At 67.5% G+C, this 21,369-nt stretch overlaps 1 protein-coding gene across 2 annotated transcripts; it reads left to right on the top strand.

Moving 5' to 3' along the window:
- The first annotated feature begins 439 nt into the window (after positions 1-439).
- On the top strand, positions 440-20,910 carry KIF5A (kinesin family member 5A). 2 transcript variants are annotated; one of them, XM_074979448.1, is made up of 29 exons: positions 440-796; positions 4,435-4,522; positions 4,999-5,072; positions 6,622-6,726; positions 6,985-7,033; positions 7,196-7,251; positions 7,413-7,500; positions 7,986-8,110; positions 8,220-8,324; positions 8,743-8,891; positions 9,114-9,262; positions 9,400-9,569; positions 9,947-10,015; positions 10,089-10,295; positions 10,754-10,900; positions 11,101-11,289; positions 11,996-12,113; positions 12,257-12,324; positions 12,665-12,774; positions 12,879-12,980; positions 13,192-13,252; positions 13,369-13,440; positions 13,675-13,779; positions 17,040-17,256; positions 17,577-17,718; positions 17,981-18,060; positions 18,352-18,379; positions 18,624-18,713; positions 19,642-20,910. In XM_074979448.1, exons 1-28 carry the CDS (start codon positions 668-670, stop codon positions 18,700-18,702), a joined length of 3,081 nt encoding a protein of 1,026 aa, XP_074835549.1. In that variant the 5' UTR covers positions 440-667; the 3' UTR covers positions 18,703-18,713; positions 19,642-20,910. The 2 variants fall into 2 exon arrangements, with proteins under 2 accessions (XP_074835549.1, XP_074835548.1); XM_074979447.1 differs by having other exon boundaries at positions 552-796; positions 17,999-18,060.
- The last annotated feature ends 459 nt before the right edge of the window (positions 20,911-21,369 follow it).

The raw sequence follows: 21,369 nt of genomic DNA, 5'->3' as shown, positions 1-21,369 counted from the left end.
TTGCTGGCTCGAGCAGGGGCGTGGGGTCTAGTGGCCAGAGCAGGGGGGGCTGGGAGCCAGGACGCCTGGGTTCCTTCCTGGCTCAAGCAGGGGCGTGGGGTCTAGTGGTCAGAGCAGGGGGGCCGGGTTCTCTCACCCCCTCTCTATTTTCTCCAGCCCCCCAGGCCTGGTGCTGTTTCCCCAGCCTGTGCCAGGCTCAGCTGATGATGCCCAGTGCCCACGACCCCCCGCGAGACAGGCTCGGGGCTGGGGGCGCTGCGGCAGAGACAAAGGGGCGGGGGAGCCCCAGGGACCCCTCCCGCTCCGGCTGGCTCCCCGGGCCCTGCCACCTTAAGGCAGCCGGGCCGCTCCACCTTAAGCACTGGCGCCGTGGCCAAGCCCAGCCCGGAGCTTGCGGCGGGCGCCGGGGCCGGGGGCTGGCGCAGGAGCGGGACCCGGCGCGGCTCACACGGGCGCGGCGAGGCCGGACGAGCGGGAGCGTCTGCAGCAGCTGCGAGCCCAGCACCGCCCGAGCAGCCCGGGTGTGGGCGGAGACCGAGCGTGTCCCCAGCGCCCCCCTGCCGGCCCCCCAGCGCCAGCCCAGCACCCCCACCCCCGCCCGGGGACCCAAAGCACCGCCCAGCGCCCCCCGGCTCAGCGCCCCCCCAGCACCAGCCCCGCGCCCAGCATGGCCGAGCCCAGCACCGAGTGCAGCATCAAGGTGCTCTGCCGATTCCGGCCCCTGAACCAGGCGGAGATCCTGCGGGGGGACAAATTCATCCCCGTCTTCCAAGGGGACGACGGCGTCATCCTCGGGGTAAGTGCCCCCCCCCCCGCCGGCCGGGAGCCCCCTTGCGGAGCCCCTCCCCCGCCGGGACCCCCCCGCGCCAAGACACCCCCCCTTTGCCGGCCCCCCCCCGCTCTCAGACCCCCTCCTTTGCCGGCCCCCCCGCGGGCCCCCTCCCTGCGCCGGGATCCCCCCCTTCCGCGGAGCCCCCCTCCCCCGCTGCCGCATCGCCCCCGCGGACCCGTGCCCGGCGCACAAAGGGTGGGGGTGGGGAGCGGGGAGGGGCTCCCGAGAGCGGGCGATGGCAGGTGGCGGGGGGGTGGGGGGGCATTGCAGATGCTCCGTCCCGGCGGCGGCAGCTGGGTGTGGCCGGCCGGCCGGGCCGGGCTTTGGCTACCGAGCGTGGCCTTGATGCCCCGGGAGCCCCCCCGCAGCTGACTCATCCCCCCCCCCCGCCCCGGTCTGTCCGTCTGTCCGCCCCTCCCTCGCCTGCAGAGCCGCCTCCGCCCTCGACCTTGCCCGGGTGAAAGGTGACAGCCAGGGACAGGCCCGGTGCCCGCGGGCGCCTCGGAGGGGCTGGCCGTGCCAGGGGGCCGGCGGGGGCAGGTGGCTCCTTGCACTGCCCCTTGTTTACTTCAAGGTGTCCCCGCCCCGCCCGGCTGGAGGTTGGGGAGATGGGGCCCGGTGAGGGCCAGGCCCTGGGGTGGGATTATCAGATCAGCCCCTGGGGCTCGTCCCCCATCCCGCCGAGCCCAGCCGGACCAAGATGGGGGGGCGTCCGCCCTGCAGAGACGCAGAGTGACAGTGACAGACAGCCCCTGTGTGAAAGGGAAACTGAGTCACTGAGCCGGGGGGGGGGGTCAGATCTCCTGCGGCCCACTCTGTGTTCTAGCCACTAGGCCTTGCTGCCTCCCGTAGCTGGCACCCCCCAAGTATGTCTTCCTCTCCACCCATCTCGCTGGGAACCTACTCGCTGGGGGCCCACCCCCATCCCCATCTCTGGAAAATTGGCTCCAGGAACAGCCTGGATGTGGCTGGAATAGATGCCCCCGGTTCCTGCCCCCTGCTGGGCCGGCGGGGGGGGCCGTGTGCTGGGCGGAGGCGGGTGCCCTTACCTGGCTTTGTATCAATGCAGCTCCCATGGTAAACTCCCCCACCTCCGGCCTCTGGTGCTGGGGTGGCTGGTGTCTATCTGTGCTTCTCCAATCCCAGGGTCAAGCCGGCCCTTGCCCACCTGAGCGGCCATGCCAGCCTGCAGCCCCCTTTGTGCCCAGCGGCTACTCCAGAGGGCACCTGCCAGGACGGTCGTCCTGCCCCCTCCTTCCCACCGGGGGGGGCACAGCCTGGCGGGAATCCCTCTGGGCAGGGGTTAGGGAGTGTGGCTGGTGACAGCCCTGCAGCAGCTGGTCAGGGATGGGGGGGAGCAGGATCCCCCTTCCCCTGCTCACTGCCAGGGAGTGCGTGGGCCACAGGCGGGCAGGGGTGTGTGGGGGGGCTGGGTACAGGGCAGCAACCTGGATGGCAGGAGGCTCCTGTGCCCCACAGAAGAAATGGTGGGGAGGAGAGGGGTGCGGGAACCCCAGGGAGCAGGGCACCGAGCTGCCAGTGCAGCCCTGGGAGAAGCCCCTACAAAAACCAACCCGCCCCGGCAGGTGACCCCTCAGGGAGGAGCCAGGCCCGGGCTGCCATGCGGCGGCTGGTGTTATTTACTGAGCCCCCAAAGTGCCTGCCCAGGTGCATGATGGGAATCAGCACCAGGCTGGCTCCCCCCCACCATGTGCTGCGTGGTGTGCCAGGGGCTGTGTGCACCCCCTAGAGGATGCATACGAGAATATCAGCTCTGGAGCTCCTGGGGGCAGGTGGGTGCTGAAGGTCGGAGGTTCTAGTCCCAGTTCCCCGGGCGGGTGGCCGAGAGGCTGTGGGGCTGGCAGCCCGGGTGCTGTGCAGTTTGCACGGCCCTGGCAGGGATGGGCTGAGCTGGGAGCTGCCAGCACTGCCTTTGGCTTGGTGTGGTCCCTGGGCTGCAGGCTGTGGAGAGCCCCGGAGCCCCAGCCAGAAATGACCAGAGCTGGTGGGCAGGGCGTGAGCTGTGTCACCCCATGGGCCACAGCTCTGGCCTTGGGGCTGCAGGTGGAGTAGTGAGGGGCACCATGCTAGGGGGCTGGAGGAGGCCTCCCAGGTTCAACTAGATTGAAGCCACCAGCCACACCGCACCCTGGGGCGTCCCTGTGGGTTACAGACCTGTGCTGAGGCTGGGTTCTCTTCCTGGCTCTGTCCCGGGGGCACCAGTGCTGTGGCCAGACCTGCGGAGATTCCCAGGTGGCTGGCAGCACCCCCCCGGCTGCGCTGCCCCCGCCCCGGGCTGTGCAAAGAGCACCCCCTGCCCCAGGGCATGAGGGGTTCTCAGCCATGTGGGGGGCCAAGAAGGGGCATGCAGGGGTTTGGGGGTGGACTTGAGTGGGAGAGAGTGGCTGGGGAGTGGGGCCGCAGGCTGGGTGTTTGGAGTGGGCCCCTCGCTGGGAGCAGGCTCAGCTCTGCTCTGGCTGGGCTGCATCCCAAGGGCACCAGTGGGATGAGTTTGCTGAGTCTCAGCCAAGTTTCCAATTCAGGCACTTGGCTGCTACCCAGTAGGCTTGGCTCCATTGGTGTTGACTCTCTGGAGTGAGCCAGACTGTGGGAGAACGGGGCAGGCCCGGGAGCCAGGGCTGCCAGGGGCTGTGGGTTGGGAATGGGGGGCACCAGCAGAGCTGGGAGGGGGAGCCCAGGGCTGGGCTAACAGGGCTTGGGGGCAGGAGTGAGGTGCTGGCATATTCCATGTCTTTCTTGATATGGGGGCAGGATCTGGCTCCTCCAAGGGGTCAATCCCACCCCTGGCTCTAGTGCCCCTAAACACCCTGGGCAGGGGGTCCCGGGAGGTGAGCTGCCATCCTCTCCCAGCAGAGCTGGGCCTGGGCCTGGGCCAGAGCATCTCCAGCACCAGCCTAGCCTCTGGCTCTGTGTGTGTGTTTGAGGGGTGGGGAGCCTGTCTGAGGCCTGTATGTTGTGCTGGAGATGGGGTGGGGTGGGGGACAGGCCTTGGACCTCCCCCACTGCCTCATCTTCCCTCCCCTCATGGTAGCTGCCGGGGAACTAATTCCTATGGAAGGTTGCTGACACCCCCCCCCCCCAGCACTCACCCGCATTCCCTGCCAGCCCCACCCAAACAATGCTGTGGAGAGGCAGCTCGGCCCCAGTAAAGGCCTGGGAGTGGGAATATCTCCCCTCCTGGGTGGTGTCCAGCAGCCATGCCAGGCCCCATTCCTGCATTTGGTGCTCTGGGGACCAGAGCCCAGGGCTGGGCTGGCAGGGGCTGTGGGTGGGGAGTGAGGGGCACTGGCAGAGCTGGGGGCGGGTGGTGGGGAGTAAGGCGGGGCTGGTTTTGCCCTAGTGATCCCCCTGCATTGGGGGCTCAGGATCCCAGTGGAGGACAGAGCTCTGGGGCAGGAGGGCCCTGGCCCTACCGCCCCCCTCAGCATTGCAGGACTGTGGGGAACACAGGCCCAGGCCATGATGCTGCATCCCCAGGGGAGAGCCTGCAGCAGGCTGGGCAGGGCCCCACGGGGTGAACCCCATGTCTTGTGGGGAGATATCTGCCTGGGCACTGACACCCCACTTGTTTCTTCATCCAGGGCAAACCCTATGTCTTTGACCGTGTGTTCCCCCCCAACACCACGCAGGAGCAGGTGTACCATGCCTGTGCCATGCAGATCGTCAAGGGTGAGCTGGGGGGCAGCAGTGGGACCCTGAGTTCAGCTGTGGGCCAGGTGTGGGGGAAGTGGGGCAGAGGAGTGAGGTGTGATGCGGGGGAGTGCATGTGTGAGTCAGGCTGGATGTGAGTACTGACGCTTCTGTGAGAAACTGGGCATCTGTTGCCTAATAAACCTCCTGTTGTACCTGCTGAGTGAGAGTCACTCCTGCCAGCGGACGGGGTGCAGTGCAGGGGGACCCCTGAACCCCATCACATGAGGGTATAGGGGAAGGGGGCATGGGGGGCAGGGCGGGGGTGCAGGAGAAGTAGACGGGGACCAGAGGAGCTCAGGAGAGGGGCAGGATGTGGGGAGGGCACAGGATGGTGGGGTGGCAGTGTGGGGGGAGGGGATCGCCTGGGCTGGGAGGCAGGGGGAGGGGGCAGAATGGGGTCAGGGTGCAGGGGGTCTCGGGGGGCTTTCGCTGACCTGCCCTGTCTCCGGCAGACGTGCTGGCCGGGTACAATGGTACCATCTTTGCCTATGGGCAGACCTCCTCGGGGAAGACTCACACCATGGAGGTGAGCTGGGTGATAGGGGCCAGGAAGGGGCTGGGTGAGGACCCCCTATAACATTGGCGTTTTTCCTGGGTGCTGCTGAATGGGTCAGATCAGGGTGAATTGCTTAAAATGGCCACTCGCAGCCCTAGCTGGGGATTCTCCGCTGAGCGACACCAAACCCCTCCCACCGAGCGCGGCTGTCACCGCACCGGCACTGAGAGTCACACCACCGATTCCCTCCGATGCTCCGGCTTCTTTGTGCCCCAGCCAGCCCCCTCCTTGCCCAGGTGGGAGATTAGGGAATCCCCTCGCACTGCCTCCGCACAGGGTCTCCCTGGCCCAAAGGACCAGCCCCATCCGCAGGGCAATGTCTCCCTCAGATCTGACCCAGAGCAGCACGCTGGGCCCGTCCTTTAGGCTCTAAAAGCCAAAGGTTTAGTCACGAAAAGAAAGGAAGAACGAATCGGTTGAGAGTAAAGTTGTTCAAGGGCTCAAGTGACAGCGAATCCTTTCATATCCGGCAGCCCCCGGATGTGGAGGGTACTGGGTATTCCACGGTTCTGGGTAAGAGAGAGGTCCACCTAGCAATGAATAGCGCGAAAGCAAAACACGATCAGATATTAAGAAACACACACAGACGCGTGCAGGGTCCTTTCTTTACCATCACCGGGGGTATTGGCCACTCTAAACTTATCCTGCATTTGCTGTATTTTTTTGTGTTTTCTTTCACTCTTCTGTACTTATGGGAAACGTAACCAACATTCACTGAGGGTTCAAATCCCGGTTGTTTGAGAGTTCTGGACGATAGGGCGCCGGATATGAAAGCGTTCATGTGCACACGCTGATCCTGCGGCACTTGGTGCCGGCTGCAGCAGATGGAACAGCCGCGCACTTAAAAGTCCCTGGAGTCCGTCCTCTGCCAGGCCGGGTCAGCGACCCCCCGGGCTCGGTTCAGAGCACAGATGCTCCTGAGAGCTGAGCTGGGCTGCAGGCAAACGGAGGAGCCTCAGGGCCCCTTTGGCCCCTGGCCCCAGAGGAGGAAATTCCATCGTTCTTCCCGTCCCACATGGCTCCTGTCCCAGGGGCAGGTCACCTGTCCAGGTCCTCTCCAGGCGAGCAGCCATGGCCTGTCTGCTGGGGACATGTTCACAGCCACGGTCCCAGATGGGGCCTGGCACCTGCTGAGGCCCTTGGTCCGGTGCGGCTCCGCCCGAGCAGGGTCCCTTTGCAATGGGCCGCCAGGCCTCCTGCTGAGCTCCCCCAGAAACAAACGTTTCCCACGCGAGCCCGGAGCCCGGCGGCGGGTACAAAAGGGACACCTGCCTGTGCGCAGTGAAAACCGAACCGGCCGATCCCCGGCCTTCGCTGGCCCCTCCCTGGGCCGCCGTCACGCAGGAATGGGGAGCTGGGGGTGGGGGGATGGGCAAAGACCCCCCCCATTTGAATGTGGAGCTGGGGGAGGGCTTGAGGCCCCTTGGCCTCCCTGGGCTGCTGGGTGAGAGGGCTGTGGGGTACCTGGAGCTGCCCCCCGCCGGGAGAGCCGGCCCCACTGCTGTGCCCTCGCCCCCAGGGGAAGCTGCATGACCCCCAGCTGATGGGTATTATCCCACGTATCGCCCGCGACATCTTCAACCACATCTATGCCATGGATGAGAACCTCGAGTTCCACATCAAGGCGAGCAGGGCCGGGCCTTGGGGGTGGGGGTGGGGGACTCGGGGGTCAGAGCCATGTGGGGGTGACTGGGATTGGGCTGACAGGGGGTGGGGTGCAGCCCTGGAGTCAGAGCTGGGGGGAATGAAGGGGGGATTTGAGGAGGGCCTCAGGTCGGGGGGAGGGCTGCTGTGGGGTCTCTGGGGTGGAAGAGGATAAGAAGGTTTATGGGGTGCTATAGGCTCCCCCCCGCTGTGTGCTTACGCCCCCCTCTTCTCCCAGGTGTCTTACTTTGAAATCTACCTGGACAAAATCCGGGACCTGCTGGATGGTGAGAGACACCACAGGTGGGGGGCGGGGGTGGGGGCAGGGTGCCGAGACAGCTGCTGTTGCTGCTTCTGGAGCAGCTGAGCTGGGGGAGCGGGTGGGGGGCTCTTCTGGGGGGCCCATGGGATCTCCTCCCTTGTTCCAGCTTGGCCCTTTCTCTCCCCAGTGACCAAGACCAACCTGTCAGTGCACGAGGACAAGAACCGGGTGCCCTACGTCAAGGTGGGTGGGGGAGCATCCAGGGGCTGGGATCGGATCGGGGTCTCCTGCTGCATAGGGACAGGCGGGGGGTGTGGGGAGCAGCACAGGGGACCCCTGTGGGGGTGGGGACTGGGGGGCCTGGACCCTCCACCTAAGGCTGACACCCCCGCCCTCCCCCGCAGGGCTGTACCGAGCGCTTTGTCTCCAGCCCAGAGGAGATCATGGATGTGATCGACGAAGGCAAATCCAACCGGCACGTGGCCGTCACCAGTGAGCAGCGGGGGGCGCCGGCCCGGGGTGGGAGGGGGCCAGTGCCAGGGTCACCACCAGTCTGAAGGGTGGGGTCCCGCTGACTTGGGATGGTGCCCCAGGCAGGCCTTTGTGCTTGGGTGGGGAGGGAGTGGGGCTGTGTGGGGAAGGGGGTGGGGCTGTGTGGGGGAGGGGGTGGGGCTGTGTGGGAAGGGGAGGAGCTGTGCAGGCAGGGGGCGGAGCTGTGCAGGGGGGGAGGGGCTGTGTGGGAAGGGGGCGGGGCTCTGCAAGGAGGGGGTGGGGCTCTGTGGGAAGGGGAGGAGCTGTGCAGGCAGGGGGCGGAGCTGTGCAGGGGGGGAGGGGCTGTGCGGGAAGGGGGCGGGGCTCTGCAAGGAGGGGGTGGGGCTCTGTGGGAAGGGGAGGAGCTGTGCAGGCAGGGGGCGGAGCCGTGCGGGAAGGGGGCGGGGCTCTGCAAGCAGCAGCCCAGCCGCTGTGTCTCCCCCCAGACATGAATGAGCACAGCTCCCGCAGCCACAGCATTTTCCTGATCAACATCAAGCAGGAGAACATGGAGACGGAGCAGAAGCTCAGCGGGAAGCTCTACCTGGTGGACCTGGCTGGCAGCGAGAAGGTGCCGGGGCGGGGGGAGGGGTGAGCAGGGTGGGGGCCCTGGGAGGGGTGAAGCTGGCACGTAGCACAGCCCCTCCCTGCCCCCGTGACCGCCGCCCGCTCTGCCGCAGGTCAGCAAGACGGGGGCCGAAGGGGCCGTGCTGGACGAGGCCAAGAACATCAACAAGTCGCTCTCTGCCCTGGGCAACGTCATCTCGGCCCTGGCGGAGGGGACGGTGAGAGGCCCCCCCCGGTGCTCCCCATCGGCCCCCTCCCCCCCCAGTTATCCCCACCTGCCCCCAGGTGCCTCCGAGTTGGGGTGAACAGCCCCCGGGGGAGACACCCTGGCCCTGCTGGCTGCTGGTGGGCCAGGTGCTCAGCTCTGGACCCTGCGAGGTCCCCTTGCCCTCTGCAGGCAGATGGGCCTCAGCCACTGGGGCGCCCTAGCTCTGCGTTCCCCCACTTGGCCCCCCAGCGCCCAGGGCTGCTCTCTGCTAAAGCCCAAGTGGGAGTTTTTCCACTAACAGTTGTCTGAAGCTGGGGTGTGCCTCAGTTTCCCCATACACTGCATTGGGGCGGAGGACGGCTGTGGACAGGGGTAGGACTGACGCCTGTCTGTCCGTCCCCCCCACCGCCCTCCCGCACCCCTTGCAGAAGGCCTATGTGCCCTACCGCGACAGCAAGATGACGCGCATCCTGCAGGACTCGCTGGGGGGGAACTGCCGCACAACCATGTTCATCTGCTGCTCGCCCTCCAGCTACAATGATGCCGAGACCAAATCCACCCTCATGTTCGGCCAACGGTACCAGAGCGGTCGCTGCCCCGGGGGTCTCGCTGGGCCTGTCCCCTCCCCCATGGTGCCACCCACTTCCTGGGGCAGGGGAGGGCAGAGCTGGGCTGGGGTCACTCAGCTCCCACCACCAGGGTGTCCTGGGCCCAAGCAGTCTGGAGGGGACCGACTCCCCGAGGGGCTCTGGCCCAGAGAGGCTGGTTCGTGAGCCGCCCCCGTCTCCCCCCGGCCCAGGGCCAAGACCATCAAGAACACGGCATCGGTGAACCTGGAGCTGACGGCCGAGCAGTGGAAGAAGAAGTACGAGAAGGAAAAGGAGAAGAACAAGACGCTGAAGGAGACAATCGGGAAGCTGGAGGCTGAGCTGAGCCGCTGGAGGAACGGTGAGGCCAGGCTGAGGGACCCAGGCGTCCGGGTGGGGAGAGCGGCGTTCACCCTGCCGGGTGGAGAAGGGGCTTGGCTCTCCGGGGCTGAGTTCCCGGCTGTCCCTGTGACGGCCCTGGGGTTCCCCTGCCCCCAGGGGAGGACGTGCCGGAGACAGAGCGGCTGAGCGCGGAGGAGAAGCCAACGCCTGAGCCGTGTGAGGAGCCCAACGACAACAACTCCTCCATCGTCATCCGCATCTCCGAGGAGGAGCGGCGCAAGTACGAGGAGGAGATCCGCAAACTCTACAAGCAGCTGGATGACAAGGTCTGCCCCACACCTCTGGGGCCTGCCCCACGCCGGCCGGCCTCCTCCACCCACTGCAGGCCAGAGAGCCCCCACCTCATGTTTCCAGCCCCTCCGCTGCCCTAGCTCAGGGGCTTTGTGCAGCCGGTGGCGGGTGCTGGGGGGAGGGGCTCCGAGCTCGGCGCGGCGCAGCCGGTGGCGGGTGCTGGGGGGAGGGGCTCTGAGCTCGGCGCGGCGCAGCCGGTGGCGGGTGCTGGGGGACTCCAAGCTCGGCATGGCGCAGCTGGTGGCGGGTGCCGGGGGGAGGGGCTCCGGTGGCGGGTGCCGGGGGGCTCCGAGCTCGGCGCGGCGCAGCCGGTGGCGGGTGCCGGGGCTCTGACCCTGCTCGTGTGCTCCAGGACGACGAGATCAACCAGCAGAGCCAGCTGATGGAGAAGCTGTCGCAGCAGATGCTGGAGCAGGAGGAGGTGAGTGGGCTGGCGGCCCCAGCGGGGGGTGAGGGCTGGGGGCTGGCGACCCCTGACCGGCTCTGCCCCCCAGCTACTGGTGTCCACGCGGGGGGACGGCGAGCGGGTGCAGCGGGAGCTGAGCCGCCTGCAGGCGGAGAACGACTCGGCCAAGGAGGAGGTGCGCGAGGTGCTGCAGGCGCTGGAGGAGCTGGCGCTGAACTATGACCAGAAGGCCCAGGAGGTGGAGGAGAAGAGCCAACAGAACCAGCTGCTGGGGGACGAGCTGGCCCAGAAAGTGGTGAGTGGGGGCTGCAGTCCCACGCCTGGCTGGTGGGGGCCGTGCCGGGGGCAGGTGGGTGGAAAGAGCCAAGGACAGGCGAGTGGAAGGGGCTGGGGGCAGGCGGGGGCTGGGCAGGTGCTGGGCAGGGGCTGGGGGCAGGCGGGTGCAGCTGGGCTGGGACGGAAGGGGTTGGGGGCAGGCGGGTGCCGGGTCTGGGGCAGGTGGGTGCAGCTGGGCTGGGAGGGAAGGGGCTGGTGGCTGGCGGGTGCCGGGTCTGGGGCAGGTGGGTGCAGCTGGGCTGGGGGCTGGCGGGTGCCGGGTCTGGGGCAGGTGCGTGCAGCTGGGCTGGGGGCAGGTGGGTGCTGGGTCTGGGGCAGGTGGGTGCAGCTGGGCTGGGGGCAGGCGGGTGCAGCGGCTCTGGGGCAGAACAGGCCAGGGACCCCCCCGGCACCGGGCTCTGAGCCTCTCCCCCCCAGAGCACCCTGCTGGCCCTGGAGTCGGAGCTGCAGCGCCTGCAGGAGCTCAGCGCCCGGCAGCGGAAGCGCGGGGCCGAGGTGCTTAACGGCCTCATGAAGGACCTGAGCGAGTTCAGCGTCATCGTGGGCAACGGGGAGATCAAGCTGGTGAGCGGGGGTGGGGCGGGAGGGGGGATGGGGTCAGCGAAGGGAGGGGGACGATCTGGCTGGGGGAGGGGAGGGCTGATTGGGTGGAAGGAGGATGATCGGGGGGCTGGGTGGGGGAGGGGACATGGTCTGGGGGGGGCTGGGCGGGGGGGTGGTCGGGGAAGGGGTGGGAGGACGGCCCTCACCTCCCCCTCCCCCAGCCGGTGGAGATCAGCGGCGCCATCGAGGAGGAGTTCACGGTCGCCCGACTCTACATCAGCAAGATCAAGGCGGAGGTGAAGGCGGTGGTGAAACGCTGCCGCCAGCTGGAGGCGCTGCAGGTCGAGTGCCAGCGCAAGATGGCCGTGACGAGCCGGGAGCTGGCTGCCTGCCAGCTGCTTATCTCCCAGGTGAGGGGCAGGTGTGGGAGCGGAGGCTCATGGGAAGGTGGAGGGAGCAGGTGTGGGAGTGGAGGCTCATGGGAAGGTGGAGGAGTGCAGGTGTGGGAGCGGAGGCTCATGGGAAGGTGGAGGGAGCAGGTGTGGGAGCGGAGCCTTCATGGGAAGGTGGGGGGCCGGTGTGGGAGCGGAGGCTTACGGTGGAGGGGGCAGAAGCAAGGGGAGGAAGGAGGCTGGGGCTGCCGTCTGGGCACTGCAGGTTCACAATGGCCTGTTCCATTGTGGGCTGGTGCCTCACGGGGGGCCGTGGGGCAGGGGTTGGGTGTTCAACTGATGGGCTGGGCCGCAGGGGCCTACAGAATAGGGGCTGGGGCCGTGGCCGTGGGGCTGCGTATGTTGTGGCCCGGCCCGCGGCAGTGGGTCCTTGGCCAGGCGTCAGGGCGTACTGGGGCCGTGGTGTGGGGCAGGGTGTGCTGGGGGGCGTGGGCAGGGAATGTGTGGCTTGTTCCTGACCAAGGTTTGGAGCCGGGGCCAGGGCTGTGGGGTAGGCTGGGGCGGCAGGGGCTGGGTGACGGGGCTGGAGCTGTGGGGCCGGGCCTCCTTAAACAGGGGCAGGGTGTGCTGGGGGCCGGGGCTGAGGAGCTGGGTGTGATGGGCCTGGGGCTGTGGCTGTGGGGCAGCCTGTGAACTGGGGGTGGCGGGGGGGCTGTCCCCACAGCACGAGGCCAAGATCCGGTCGCTCACCGAGTACATGCAGAGTGTGGAGCTGAAGAAGCGGCACCTGGAGGAGTCGTACGACGCGCTCAGCGAGGAGCTGGCCAAGCTGCAGGCCCAAGGTGCGTGTGGGGAGCCTCCCCCCAGCAGGGGGCTGTGGGGGGGCAGTGGGGTGCGGTTCTGGGCTCCCCCCCGGGCAGGGGGTTGTGGGGGGCTGTGGGGGGCAGTTCTGGGCCTCCCTTACGCTCTGCTCCTGGCCCTGCAGAGACAGTGCACGAGGCGGCCCACAAGGACAAGGAGCAGGACCTGATCCAGGACGCTGAGGAGGTCAAGGTGGGGGGGCGGGGGGCAGGGCAGGGCTGTGGGTGCTGGGAGGCGCCACCTTCCTCTGACCCGCCCCCCCAGCTGCTCTGTGTGTGGCTGGATCCTGCCCCGCTCGCCCAGGCGCAGACTGGGGGATCCGGAGGGCAGGGGTCTTGGGGGGGATGGGCAGCCCGGTGTGGGGTGGAGGTGGGAGACTGGCTGAGCTCTCTGGGACCCCTTGCAGGGGGTGAGGGTCCCTGCAGGGCCGGGTGCTCTGGGGGCCCTGGCAGGGCAGGGCAGGGGCTCCACTGGGGCAGGGGCAGGGGCAGGTTCCCGGGCGGGGGTCCGACACTAACAGCCTCTCGCGCAGAGGGCCCTGGAGGTGCAGCTGGAGGGGCACCGCGAGGCCCAGCACAAGCAGCTGGCGCGGCTGCGGGACGAGATCAACCAGAAGCAGAAGGTCATCGACGAGCTGCAGGAGTGAGTGACCGGCCGCGGCCCCGGGGGAGGAGAGGGGTCCTGGGGTGGGGCGGGAGGTGGCAGTGGGGGGCCCCCGCGCTGATGCCGTCTCTGCCCTGCCGCAGCCTGAACCAGAAGCTGCAGCTGGAGTTGGAGCAGCTCCGCAGCGCCCACGAGAAGCTCAAGAGCGAGGAGCAGGAGAAAAGCATCAAACTGCAGGAGCTGACGTGAGCCCCCCGGACCCCAAGCCCCCCTGCCCTTCCCCCTCCCCACGGGCCCCCTCGCCCCACCCCTCTCCCAGCACCAGGGTAGAGCTTCCAGCTCACGTGCCCTATACTGAGGCCAATTTAGCCCCAGGGCCATGGCCCCCCACCCAGGGTGGGTTGTGCCCCCCCACGTCCCCTGGTGCCCCGGCCTGATTTTTGTCTCTGCCCCCAGATTTCTGCACGAGCGCCACGAGCAGTCCAAGCAGGATCTCAAGGGGCTGGAGGAGACGGTGGTGAGTTTCGGGGAGCTCCCTGGAGCTGGCAGGGAGGAGGGGCCGGGAGAGGGACCTGTCCGATATTGGAGTTCCATCCGTCCGTCTGTCTGTCTGTCTGTCTGTCTTCTCTCCAGGCCCGGGAACTCCAGACCCTCCACAACCTGCGCAAGCTTTTCGTTCAAGACGTCACAACTCGAGTCAAGAAAGTGAGTGAGTCCAGCCCGAGTCCCGGCCCTCACCTGGGCCCCCAGCCCCAGCCCGTCTGGGCCCCCAGCCTGTCTCCCAGCCCCCACACCTGGGCCCTCAACCCCAGTACCAGCCCCAGCCACGCACCAGCCCTGTCCTAAACTTCCTGGGCTGGTGCCAGCCCCACCCACAGCTCCCCCTGCCAGCTGGGGGCCAGGCCCAGAGCCTCACCCTGTGCCCTCCTGTGCCCCCAGAGCGCAGAGATGGAGCCCGAGGACAGTGGGGGGGTCCATTCTCAGAAGCAGAAGATTTCCTTTCTTGAGAACAACCTGGAACAGCTTACAAAGGTTCACAAACAGGTAGGGGGGCTGTGTCCCCAGAGGGGTGTATGGGAGGGGCTGTATCCCCGTGGGGGTTTGTGGGGGGAGCTGTGTCCCTGGAGGGCCATGCACCTTGGTGTGGGCAGGCCAGCGTGGAGGGGTGGAGCTGGCGAGGGTATGTCTGGGGACACTGGGGGAGCCGCGTAGGCTGGCGGGGGATGCCTGGGGGTACAGGACACTGCTGCCTGGTGCCAAGCAGGCCAGTCCGGGGGGCTGGAGGGAGGTCACAGGATCCCGCCCCCATTGGCATCGTCTGTGTTCATTTTCTGACCCACGCGTGTTGGGTGCCGCTCATGAACCTCCATGTCCAGAGCCCCCTCCCCCGCCACTGCCCAGCTTGGGCTGCCCCCCGCCACACCCCCCTTTCCTGCCTCCTCCCAACACTGCTGCCAGGGCCCCGACCCCACCAGTCCTTGGCAGGGCCTGTCGGTAGTGGCCTCCTCCGGGGCACTCCCCAGCCTGGCCCTTCGAGCGACCATCACCGTGGCATCAGGGCTGAGAACGCCACACTCATCACGCCTGTTGTGCATTCAGAACCAGGCACTGACTCTGCCCCGACCCTGCTGTGGGGTGGAAGAGTTACTCAGTGGGGGGGGGGGGCAGGATCCCTGCTTTGCTCCCCTGTGAGTGGCCCCACCCTGGGAGGGGGGCAAGGGGGCATGCTGCATTGGGGGGCTGGCTGGCACCGGGGGGGGAGGTGGGAGTGCTGGGGGTGCTTACCCAGTTCCCAGAGCAGGGAGTGTGAATACAGGCTTTGGCCGTGCTTCCTCGCAGCCCTGCCTCTGCCCCCAAGCCCCATCTGGCCTTGCCCCCTCCTTCCCCCTCCCCAGCCCCCTCCTCTGCTTCCATCTCATCCATTCTCTGTGTTTCTCTGGCTCCACCTGGGCCTGGCAGTCTCCCCGCTGCCCCCCTGCGTCCGAGGGTCTCCCCCTCAGGGTGGAGCTGCTGTCAGGCTCCGGGTGCCCAGGGGCCAGGCCCTGGGCAGGGGCTGGGGAGCCCTCCACTGCCCCAGGCCCAGGGGAGCCTGATGGGGTGGGGGGCCACCCCAAGCGCGTGCTATGTTGAGTCACTGCTCTGTGTCCCCTTTCGCTGCTTCTCCCTAGCTGGATCTCTGGGTCTCCAAGGTACCGTACCCCCACCTGCTCCCTCGCTGGCCAGGCCGGGCAGGGAATGTTTGCAGAGCTTCCCCTCCCGCAGCCGCAGTGGGGCCCGTCGCCCCGTACCAGTGACAGGGCCCATCAGCGGCCGGGCAGCTGCCGTCCTGTAGTGCTGGGGCTTAGGGGCACCACCAGAAGGCTCAAATCAGAGCCAGAGCTACTTCCAGCCCAAGGCTGGGGGCCCCCCACTGTAAGGCACCCACCCCGGCACACCGAGCACGGCTGCCCCCATGCTGGCCAGTGACCAGCTGCACCAGCAGTTCCCTCCGCTTCTGTGCCGCCACCACCCCCTCCTGTCCCAGATGGGAGGCTATGGAAACCTGTCACACCACCTCCACGCAGGTTCTCCCAGCCCTGTCCCCAGGTCAGTCAAGATTCAGACCTCCCCCAAAGAGTGCGCTGAGCCCGTCCTTCAGAGTCTAACAGCGAAGGAAAAAATAGGTTGAGAGTCAAGTTGTTACAGCCCTGAAACGACTCACGCCGTTCTCGCAGTGCGTGGTGCCGGCTGCAGCAGATGGAACAGCTGCGAGCTTCAAAGCCTCTGCAGTCCGTCCTCTGTTAGGCAGCTCAGCGAGGCCCCCCTGGGCTCGCTTTGTAGCAGAGATTCTGCTGAGAGGGAGTGAAGAGACAGCTCTCGGGGTCCCCTGGCTCTTGCGGAGGGAATTCCATCGTTCCCCCTGGCTGGAAGCACGTCCCAGCTGGCGCCCGACTCCGTAGCAGCCAGGGCTGACGCGCTGGTCTGACCGGCCTCAGCAAAGCACCTCGGACGCAGATCGGCCCCACCTGAGGGGCGTTGGCAGTGACGTGGTTCCCCTGGCCCTAAACCCCATTTCATTCTCGGCTGCCCGACCTCAGGGTGAGGGGGCGGACGTTTGAAAGGCAAGCACAGTGCCGGCGTGCCTAGTGCAAAAATGAGACCTGCCTACGAGCACATGTATACCAACGAGAAGTCCTGGGACACCTTCGAGGCTAACAGAAAGCTTGCCCACGAAAGCTTATGCTCTGATATATCTGTTAACCTCGAAGGTGTCCCAGGACTTGTTGTTGGTTTTGCAGCTACAGACTAACACAGTTCCCCCCCTGCCTCCATACAACGCTGGCTGCAATGAGGATTTGTACGTCTCTCTCGTAATCCAGGCCCGGCCCCCCTCCCCTGGCAGCGTGCCCGACTGCCCCTTGCTCCCCATGCCCCGGGGGGGGCAGCACCCAGGATGGGCTGTGCTGGGCAGGAGGGTCTGTCTTCAGGCAGGGCGGCTGCCTGATCTCAAACATTTTCCTGCCTGCCCCAGCCCCCGGCGGCTGCGCCGGACGGCGTCCGTCCCTCCCCGTCCTGCTGTGGCTTGCCTCTCGCTTCCGCTCACGCCCCTGCCGTGTGCTCGGCTTCTGCTACCCCGCTCCCACCGCTGCCGCCTGCATGCCACATGCCCAGTGGCATGGCCTGCCTGCAGCTGGGGCCTTGTGCTTGGCAGAACTGGGGTGTGCGGGGTTGGCCTAGGGAAGGTAGGTGCCTGCTCCGCACCAGCTGCCCTGTGGCTCTCCAGCCCTTCAGGCAGCCTGCGCCCTGCCCCAGGCAGCTCTGGCTTGGCTCCACCTGTGAAGGAAAGGGGCAGGAACCTGGACGAGTGTCCGTGGGCACAGGAGAGAGACGCAACGGGGAGGCGCTCCAGGACCCCCTGGGCCCTGCCCCACGTTGGCCCCCTCACCCATCATGCGAGTAGGGCTGGGGCAGCTGTGGACGCAGGCTGGGGGAGCTTCTGGTGTTCTATGGGGCCCTCTCTTCGGGGCCCCTGCCTCCCACGCCCCCACCAGCCACCCCCCTGCCAGTACCACAGCACCAGGTGGGCTGATCTGTGGAACTGCCTGCCGCAGGAGGGTGCTGCGGCTCAGTGGCGAGAGGGGCTGCAAACCGCTGGGGTCTGGGGCACCCCCCAGGGCCAGTCATCCCTGAGCCTGCTGCAGGCTCCATTCTCCGAAGCAGCTGCTGGCCGGGGCAGGGGGCTGAGGCGGTTGTCCGGAGGGCAGCGGGTCTAGGGGGGATCTCCCCTGGCCCCACCGACATCCCCTTGTCTCTCGGGCCCCCAGCTGGTTCGTGACAATGCAGATCTGCGCTGTGAGCTTCCGAAGCTGGAGAAGCGCCTTCGGGCTACGGCTGAGCGAGTTAAGGCCCTGGAGGGTGCACTGAGGGAGGCCAAGGAGGGGGCCATGAAGGACAAGCGGCGTTACCAGCAGGAGGTGGACCGCATCAAGGAGGCCGTGCGGTACAAGAACTCCGCCAAGCGCGCCCACTCGGCGCAGATCGGTGAGCGCCTGCTGGGTCCCCGCCCCCCTCCCCATGGCAGCCGGCACAGACGCCCCCCCGCACACACGGGAGACGGGGCTGGGCAGCTGCTGGGGCATCAGCCGTCTCTTTGGGATGGTCGGGGGTGGGCCGGCGGTGTCCTTTAGACACCTCACCCATCATCCTCTGAACAGGCGCTGCTGGACCCTGGAGCCAGCCTGGCCCGAGCTGAGGGCACAGCACCCCAGCCCTGTGGGCTCCCCCTGGCCTGCCTCAGCCTGGGAGGGGCCACGGCTGCAGCTGCCCAGGACCATGACTCAGTGACGCTTCCTCCCTTTCAGCCAAGCCGGTGCGGCCAGGGCACTACCCAGCTTCACCCACCAACCCCTACAGTGCCCGCAACTCCGAGTGCATCAGCTACACCAACAGCCTCTTCCAGAACTACCCGGCGGCCTATGGCCAGGGCTGTGCCCCCGATGCCTAGTGAGTGCTGGGACCCGGGGGCTGGGGCACCTTGGGGAGAACCTGCCAAGCCTGTGCCTGGATCACCCGCACACCCACCCTGCCCACTGGGCCTGGCAGCCCGGCCTTCCTGTCTCAGCCCTGCTGGGTGTGGGTGCCAGCGAGAGGGGCCACAGAGGGGGTGGGCACTGCCAGCTCTGGGGGCTGCTGGGCTGTGGCCCTCCTGCGGGCGGGCGTCCGCACTGTGGGTCTGACGGCTCCGTCTGTCTGGGTCTCTGCTCAGTTTTGTCAACTCGTCCAGCAGCAGCATGAGCTCCTCCGGCGGCGCCCTGGGCTCCTACCAGAAGCTGAATGTGGATAATGGTGAGCGGGGCCTGGCCCACATAGGGGTGGGGCGCAGGGTGTGGGGGGACAGGAAGGGCTGACCTGGTAATCTTGATGGGAGCCGGGGGGATTGGAGCCATCTGACACAGTTGCTTTGGCGGGGACCAGGGCCTGGGGGGCAGGGGGCTGGTGCTGGGGAGGGCCGGGCCTGGGGTCCCACTGGGAACCAGAGCCAGCAGCCCATCCCAGGAGCTGGGGCCCCCTCTGGGGCTGGCAGCCAGGGTGAACCTGCTCCACAGTGACTCTGCGCTTTCCTTTCCATGGCTGCAGGGAATGCTACAGACATCAACGATAACAGGTGAGGCCGGGGGGCGCCCGTGGGGGCTGGGCAGAGCTCAGGGAGAGGCCAGCGACTCCCCCTCGGGGTTCCCACGACAGCAAGGCTGGAATCGGGTGTCCCCCAACACCGCAGGGCGGGCATCGACCAGGGCCTGGCAGCTCTGGCTCAGACTGTCAGCCCCGGGGCTGGAGCAGCTGGCCCTGGCCTGGGGAGGGGTGCTGTGGCGGGGGGGGGCAGCACTGACCCTTGTCTCTGCCCACAGAAGCGAGCTGCCCTGCAGCTGCCAAGCTGAAGAACAAGCAAAGCTGTTCCCCTTCCACCAGGAGACGGCAGCCAGTTAAGAGTGCCGCTGGTGAGTGCCCTGCCTGGCCAGGCCCTGCCCTGTGGGTCTCTGCCCTTATGCCCCCACATCCTCCTGTTCTTCTGGGTCCTGTCCTGCCCTGTGCACCCTCTTCCCCCTGCACCCCCTGCCTGGCCAGATCCCATCCTGCCCCGTGTACCTTCTGCACCTCTCCACTGCTGGGTACAGCCTCGTGGACCTCAGACCTTGCATCCTATGTGTTCCCTGCCCCTACACCCTCTGCCCTGCCAGGCCCCATTCTGACCTGGGGGCCCTCTGTCCCTGTGCCCCGTCCCGCTCTGCCCCGTGCACCCTCTACGGGGGTCTCTGCCCTCTGCACCCCCTGGGGAGCCTCCCAGCGTCGCATACACAGGTTCACAAACGGGGGTGGGAAGTCAGTGCAGGGGGCTGGGGTCAAGCCAGTGGGGAGAGGGCTCAGCTGGAGCTGGCGAGGGTGGGGGGAGTCCCTGGCGAGAGGGGTGTCTGTGGCACTGGGGGGCCGCACCCTTTGCCTGGGGCTACAGGATGCTGCTGCCTGGTACTGGGCGGGCTCGTCGGGGGGCCGGAGGGAGGTCCCAGCGCCCCAGCTGGTTTCACTTCCTGATTTGTGTGTGTTGGGTGCTGCTCATGGACCCCCAGAGCTCCCCGCCCAGCTGGGGCTGACCCCTGTGGAGCACCTGGACCTGGCACTCTCGTCTCCACAGCCCTTCAGTGGTACTTCCCTCAGCCCGCCCCCCCCCACTGCCTGTTCCAGCTCCCGCACTTACCCCCACCCCCCACATCACCCTGCGGTCCTCCTGTGAAAAACTGTGACCCCCCTCCCGTGGACGAGCCAGTGTCCCCCAGCACCCCCTTAGCTGGGGGGCAGGACCCCCACGTGGCCCAGCAACGGCAGGTCCCGGTGGCCTCAGATCTCACCCCCCTGCCTCTTCTCTCGTAGTTTCTAACCGGGCCTGAGGCCTCTGCTCCGCATGCTGCTCTCTGCCTTCTGGGATCTCTCTACTAACCCCGTCTGTCTGTCCATCCGTCCGCCCGCCTGTCCTGCTCTCTCGTCTCCTGTGTCGCTCCCAGCTGCTGCGCTCCCTCTCGCGCTCTCTGTCCTGCCAGTGATGTTGTTGCTCGCCTGTGGGGTCCGGGTCCCGCCTGCCCTGGGGGGGGCGCTTGCCACCCGGGCTCGAAAACGCCTTAAGCAGACGCCCTGAGGAACATTCGGCACCGAGCCCAGCCCCCGTCCTCTGCACCCTGAGGTTCGTGGGGGTACGATCCCTCTCCTGCTCCCAGCCCCGGAGCCTGTGGCAGCCATAGGTGCTGCCTTTCCCCAGCTATACCCAGCAAGGGGGTGCCCTACGCAGGGCCAGCTGCAGAGCTGCCTCCAACGGCACTGGGAATCCGGGTCTCAGCTCCAGGGGTGAGCACCTGCCGTTTCCTTGGTCAGTGCCGGGTTGGTGCCTCCTGCTCTGCCCTCTGTCCCCACTGCAGTGGCTGCTGAGGGGCCGTCTGTCGCTTCCACCCAGAGCGGTGCTGGGCCGAGGGCAGCTAAGCCCCAGGCTCTGGGATCATGGACGCTGGATCCCCAGCCGATGACAGCAGGTGGGGCTGTGATCTGTACCTGCCCCCTGGCCCTGCCTGAGCTGGGCCCTTCCTGGCTCCAGGAGCCCACACGCTCTTTAGCCTCCCTCCCCTGGCTACTGAACAGTGGGCACTGATTACCTCCTTCCCACGAGCCCCCTAGGGCTGGAGGGGGGCTTCCCTCTGAGCCAGCAGCAGGGAGGTGGGGGCAGAGGTGCCATGCTAAGAAATGGGGAGGGGACACTGCCATGGTTATGAAATCTGCCTGGGGGATTCGCCCTCCGCCCGGGGTCCACAATGCAGCCCGGGCCTCCTGCACACCCTGTCTGGACAAACCGAAGCTGCTCCTGCCAGCGTGGGGTCTTTTCCCATCTGGGGGGCGCTGGGACCGGGCGGGCGCGCGGGCGGCCCCCTCAGCCGTGTGTGTGTGTATATATATTGCCCAGGGCAGCGTACAGACCGTGGCCCCCTCCTCCCCGTTCTCACGTCGCCACAGCCGCTGCAAGCCGAGCGGGCCGGGGGGGGCCCCTGCGCCCAAGGTGGGGTCACTGCCTCACCCGCCCCTCTGCCCGGGGCACACCAGGTGCCGCATGTCGCAACACCCCGTGTTTATTTAAAAAAAATCAATAAAAGAACATCAGATGGAGCCAGACCCTGTGTGTGTGTGGGGGGGGGGACGAACCCCCGGGGTGTTGGGGGGGAATAAGCCCCCACAGTGTGTGTGCGCACGGGGGGATGAGCCCCTGCTGTGTGTGGGGCAGGGGAAGGAGCCCCGGGGTGGGGGGGGTGAGCCCCCCCGGGGGTGTATTGGGGGAGGGACAATTCCTCCGGTATATATGTAGGGGGGGATGAGCCCTGGGGTGTGTGTGGGGGGGGAGGGATGAGCCCCGCGGGGGGAGGGGGAGCCCCAGCGGGGTGTGGGGGGAGGAACCCCGGGATGTATATGGGGGGAGGGGGGATCCCAGGGGGGGAGCGCCCCGGGGTGTGTGCGGGGGGAGGGGGGATCCCCGTGGGGGCAGGAGCCCGGGGGGGCTGGAGGGCGGGTCCCGGGGGTCCCCTCGCTGCTGCCTCACGGGCCGCCAGGGGGCTCCTCCTCGCG

This window comes from Carettochelys insculpta, chromosome 29, assembly GCF_033958435.1.
Source record: "Carettochelys insculpta isolate YL-2023 chromosome 29, ASM3395843v1, whole genome shotgun sequence".
NCBI lineage: Eukaryota > Metazoa > Chordata > Testudines > Carettochelyidae > Carettochelys > Carettochelys insculpta.
This window is presented reverse-complemented; position numbering and strand designations above follow the sequence as displayed.

Excerpts from the sequence above, each read along its gene's own strand:
- KIF5A (XM_074979448.1), top strand. The coding sequence starts at position 668 with ATGGCCGAGCCCAGCACCGAGTGCAGCATCAAGGTGCTCTGCCGATTC. Across the intron at positions 12,114-12,256 it reads GGCCAAGCTGCAGGCCCAAG|AGACAGTGCACGAGGCGGCC; the intron begins GTGCGTGTGGGG and ends CTGGCCCTGCAG. Across the intron at positions 12,981-13,191 it reads ATCAAACTGCAGGAGCTGAC|ATTTCTGCACGAGCGCCACG; the intron begins GTGAGCCCCCCG and ends CTCTGCCCCCAG.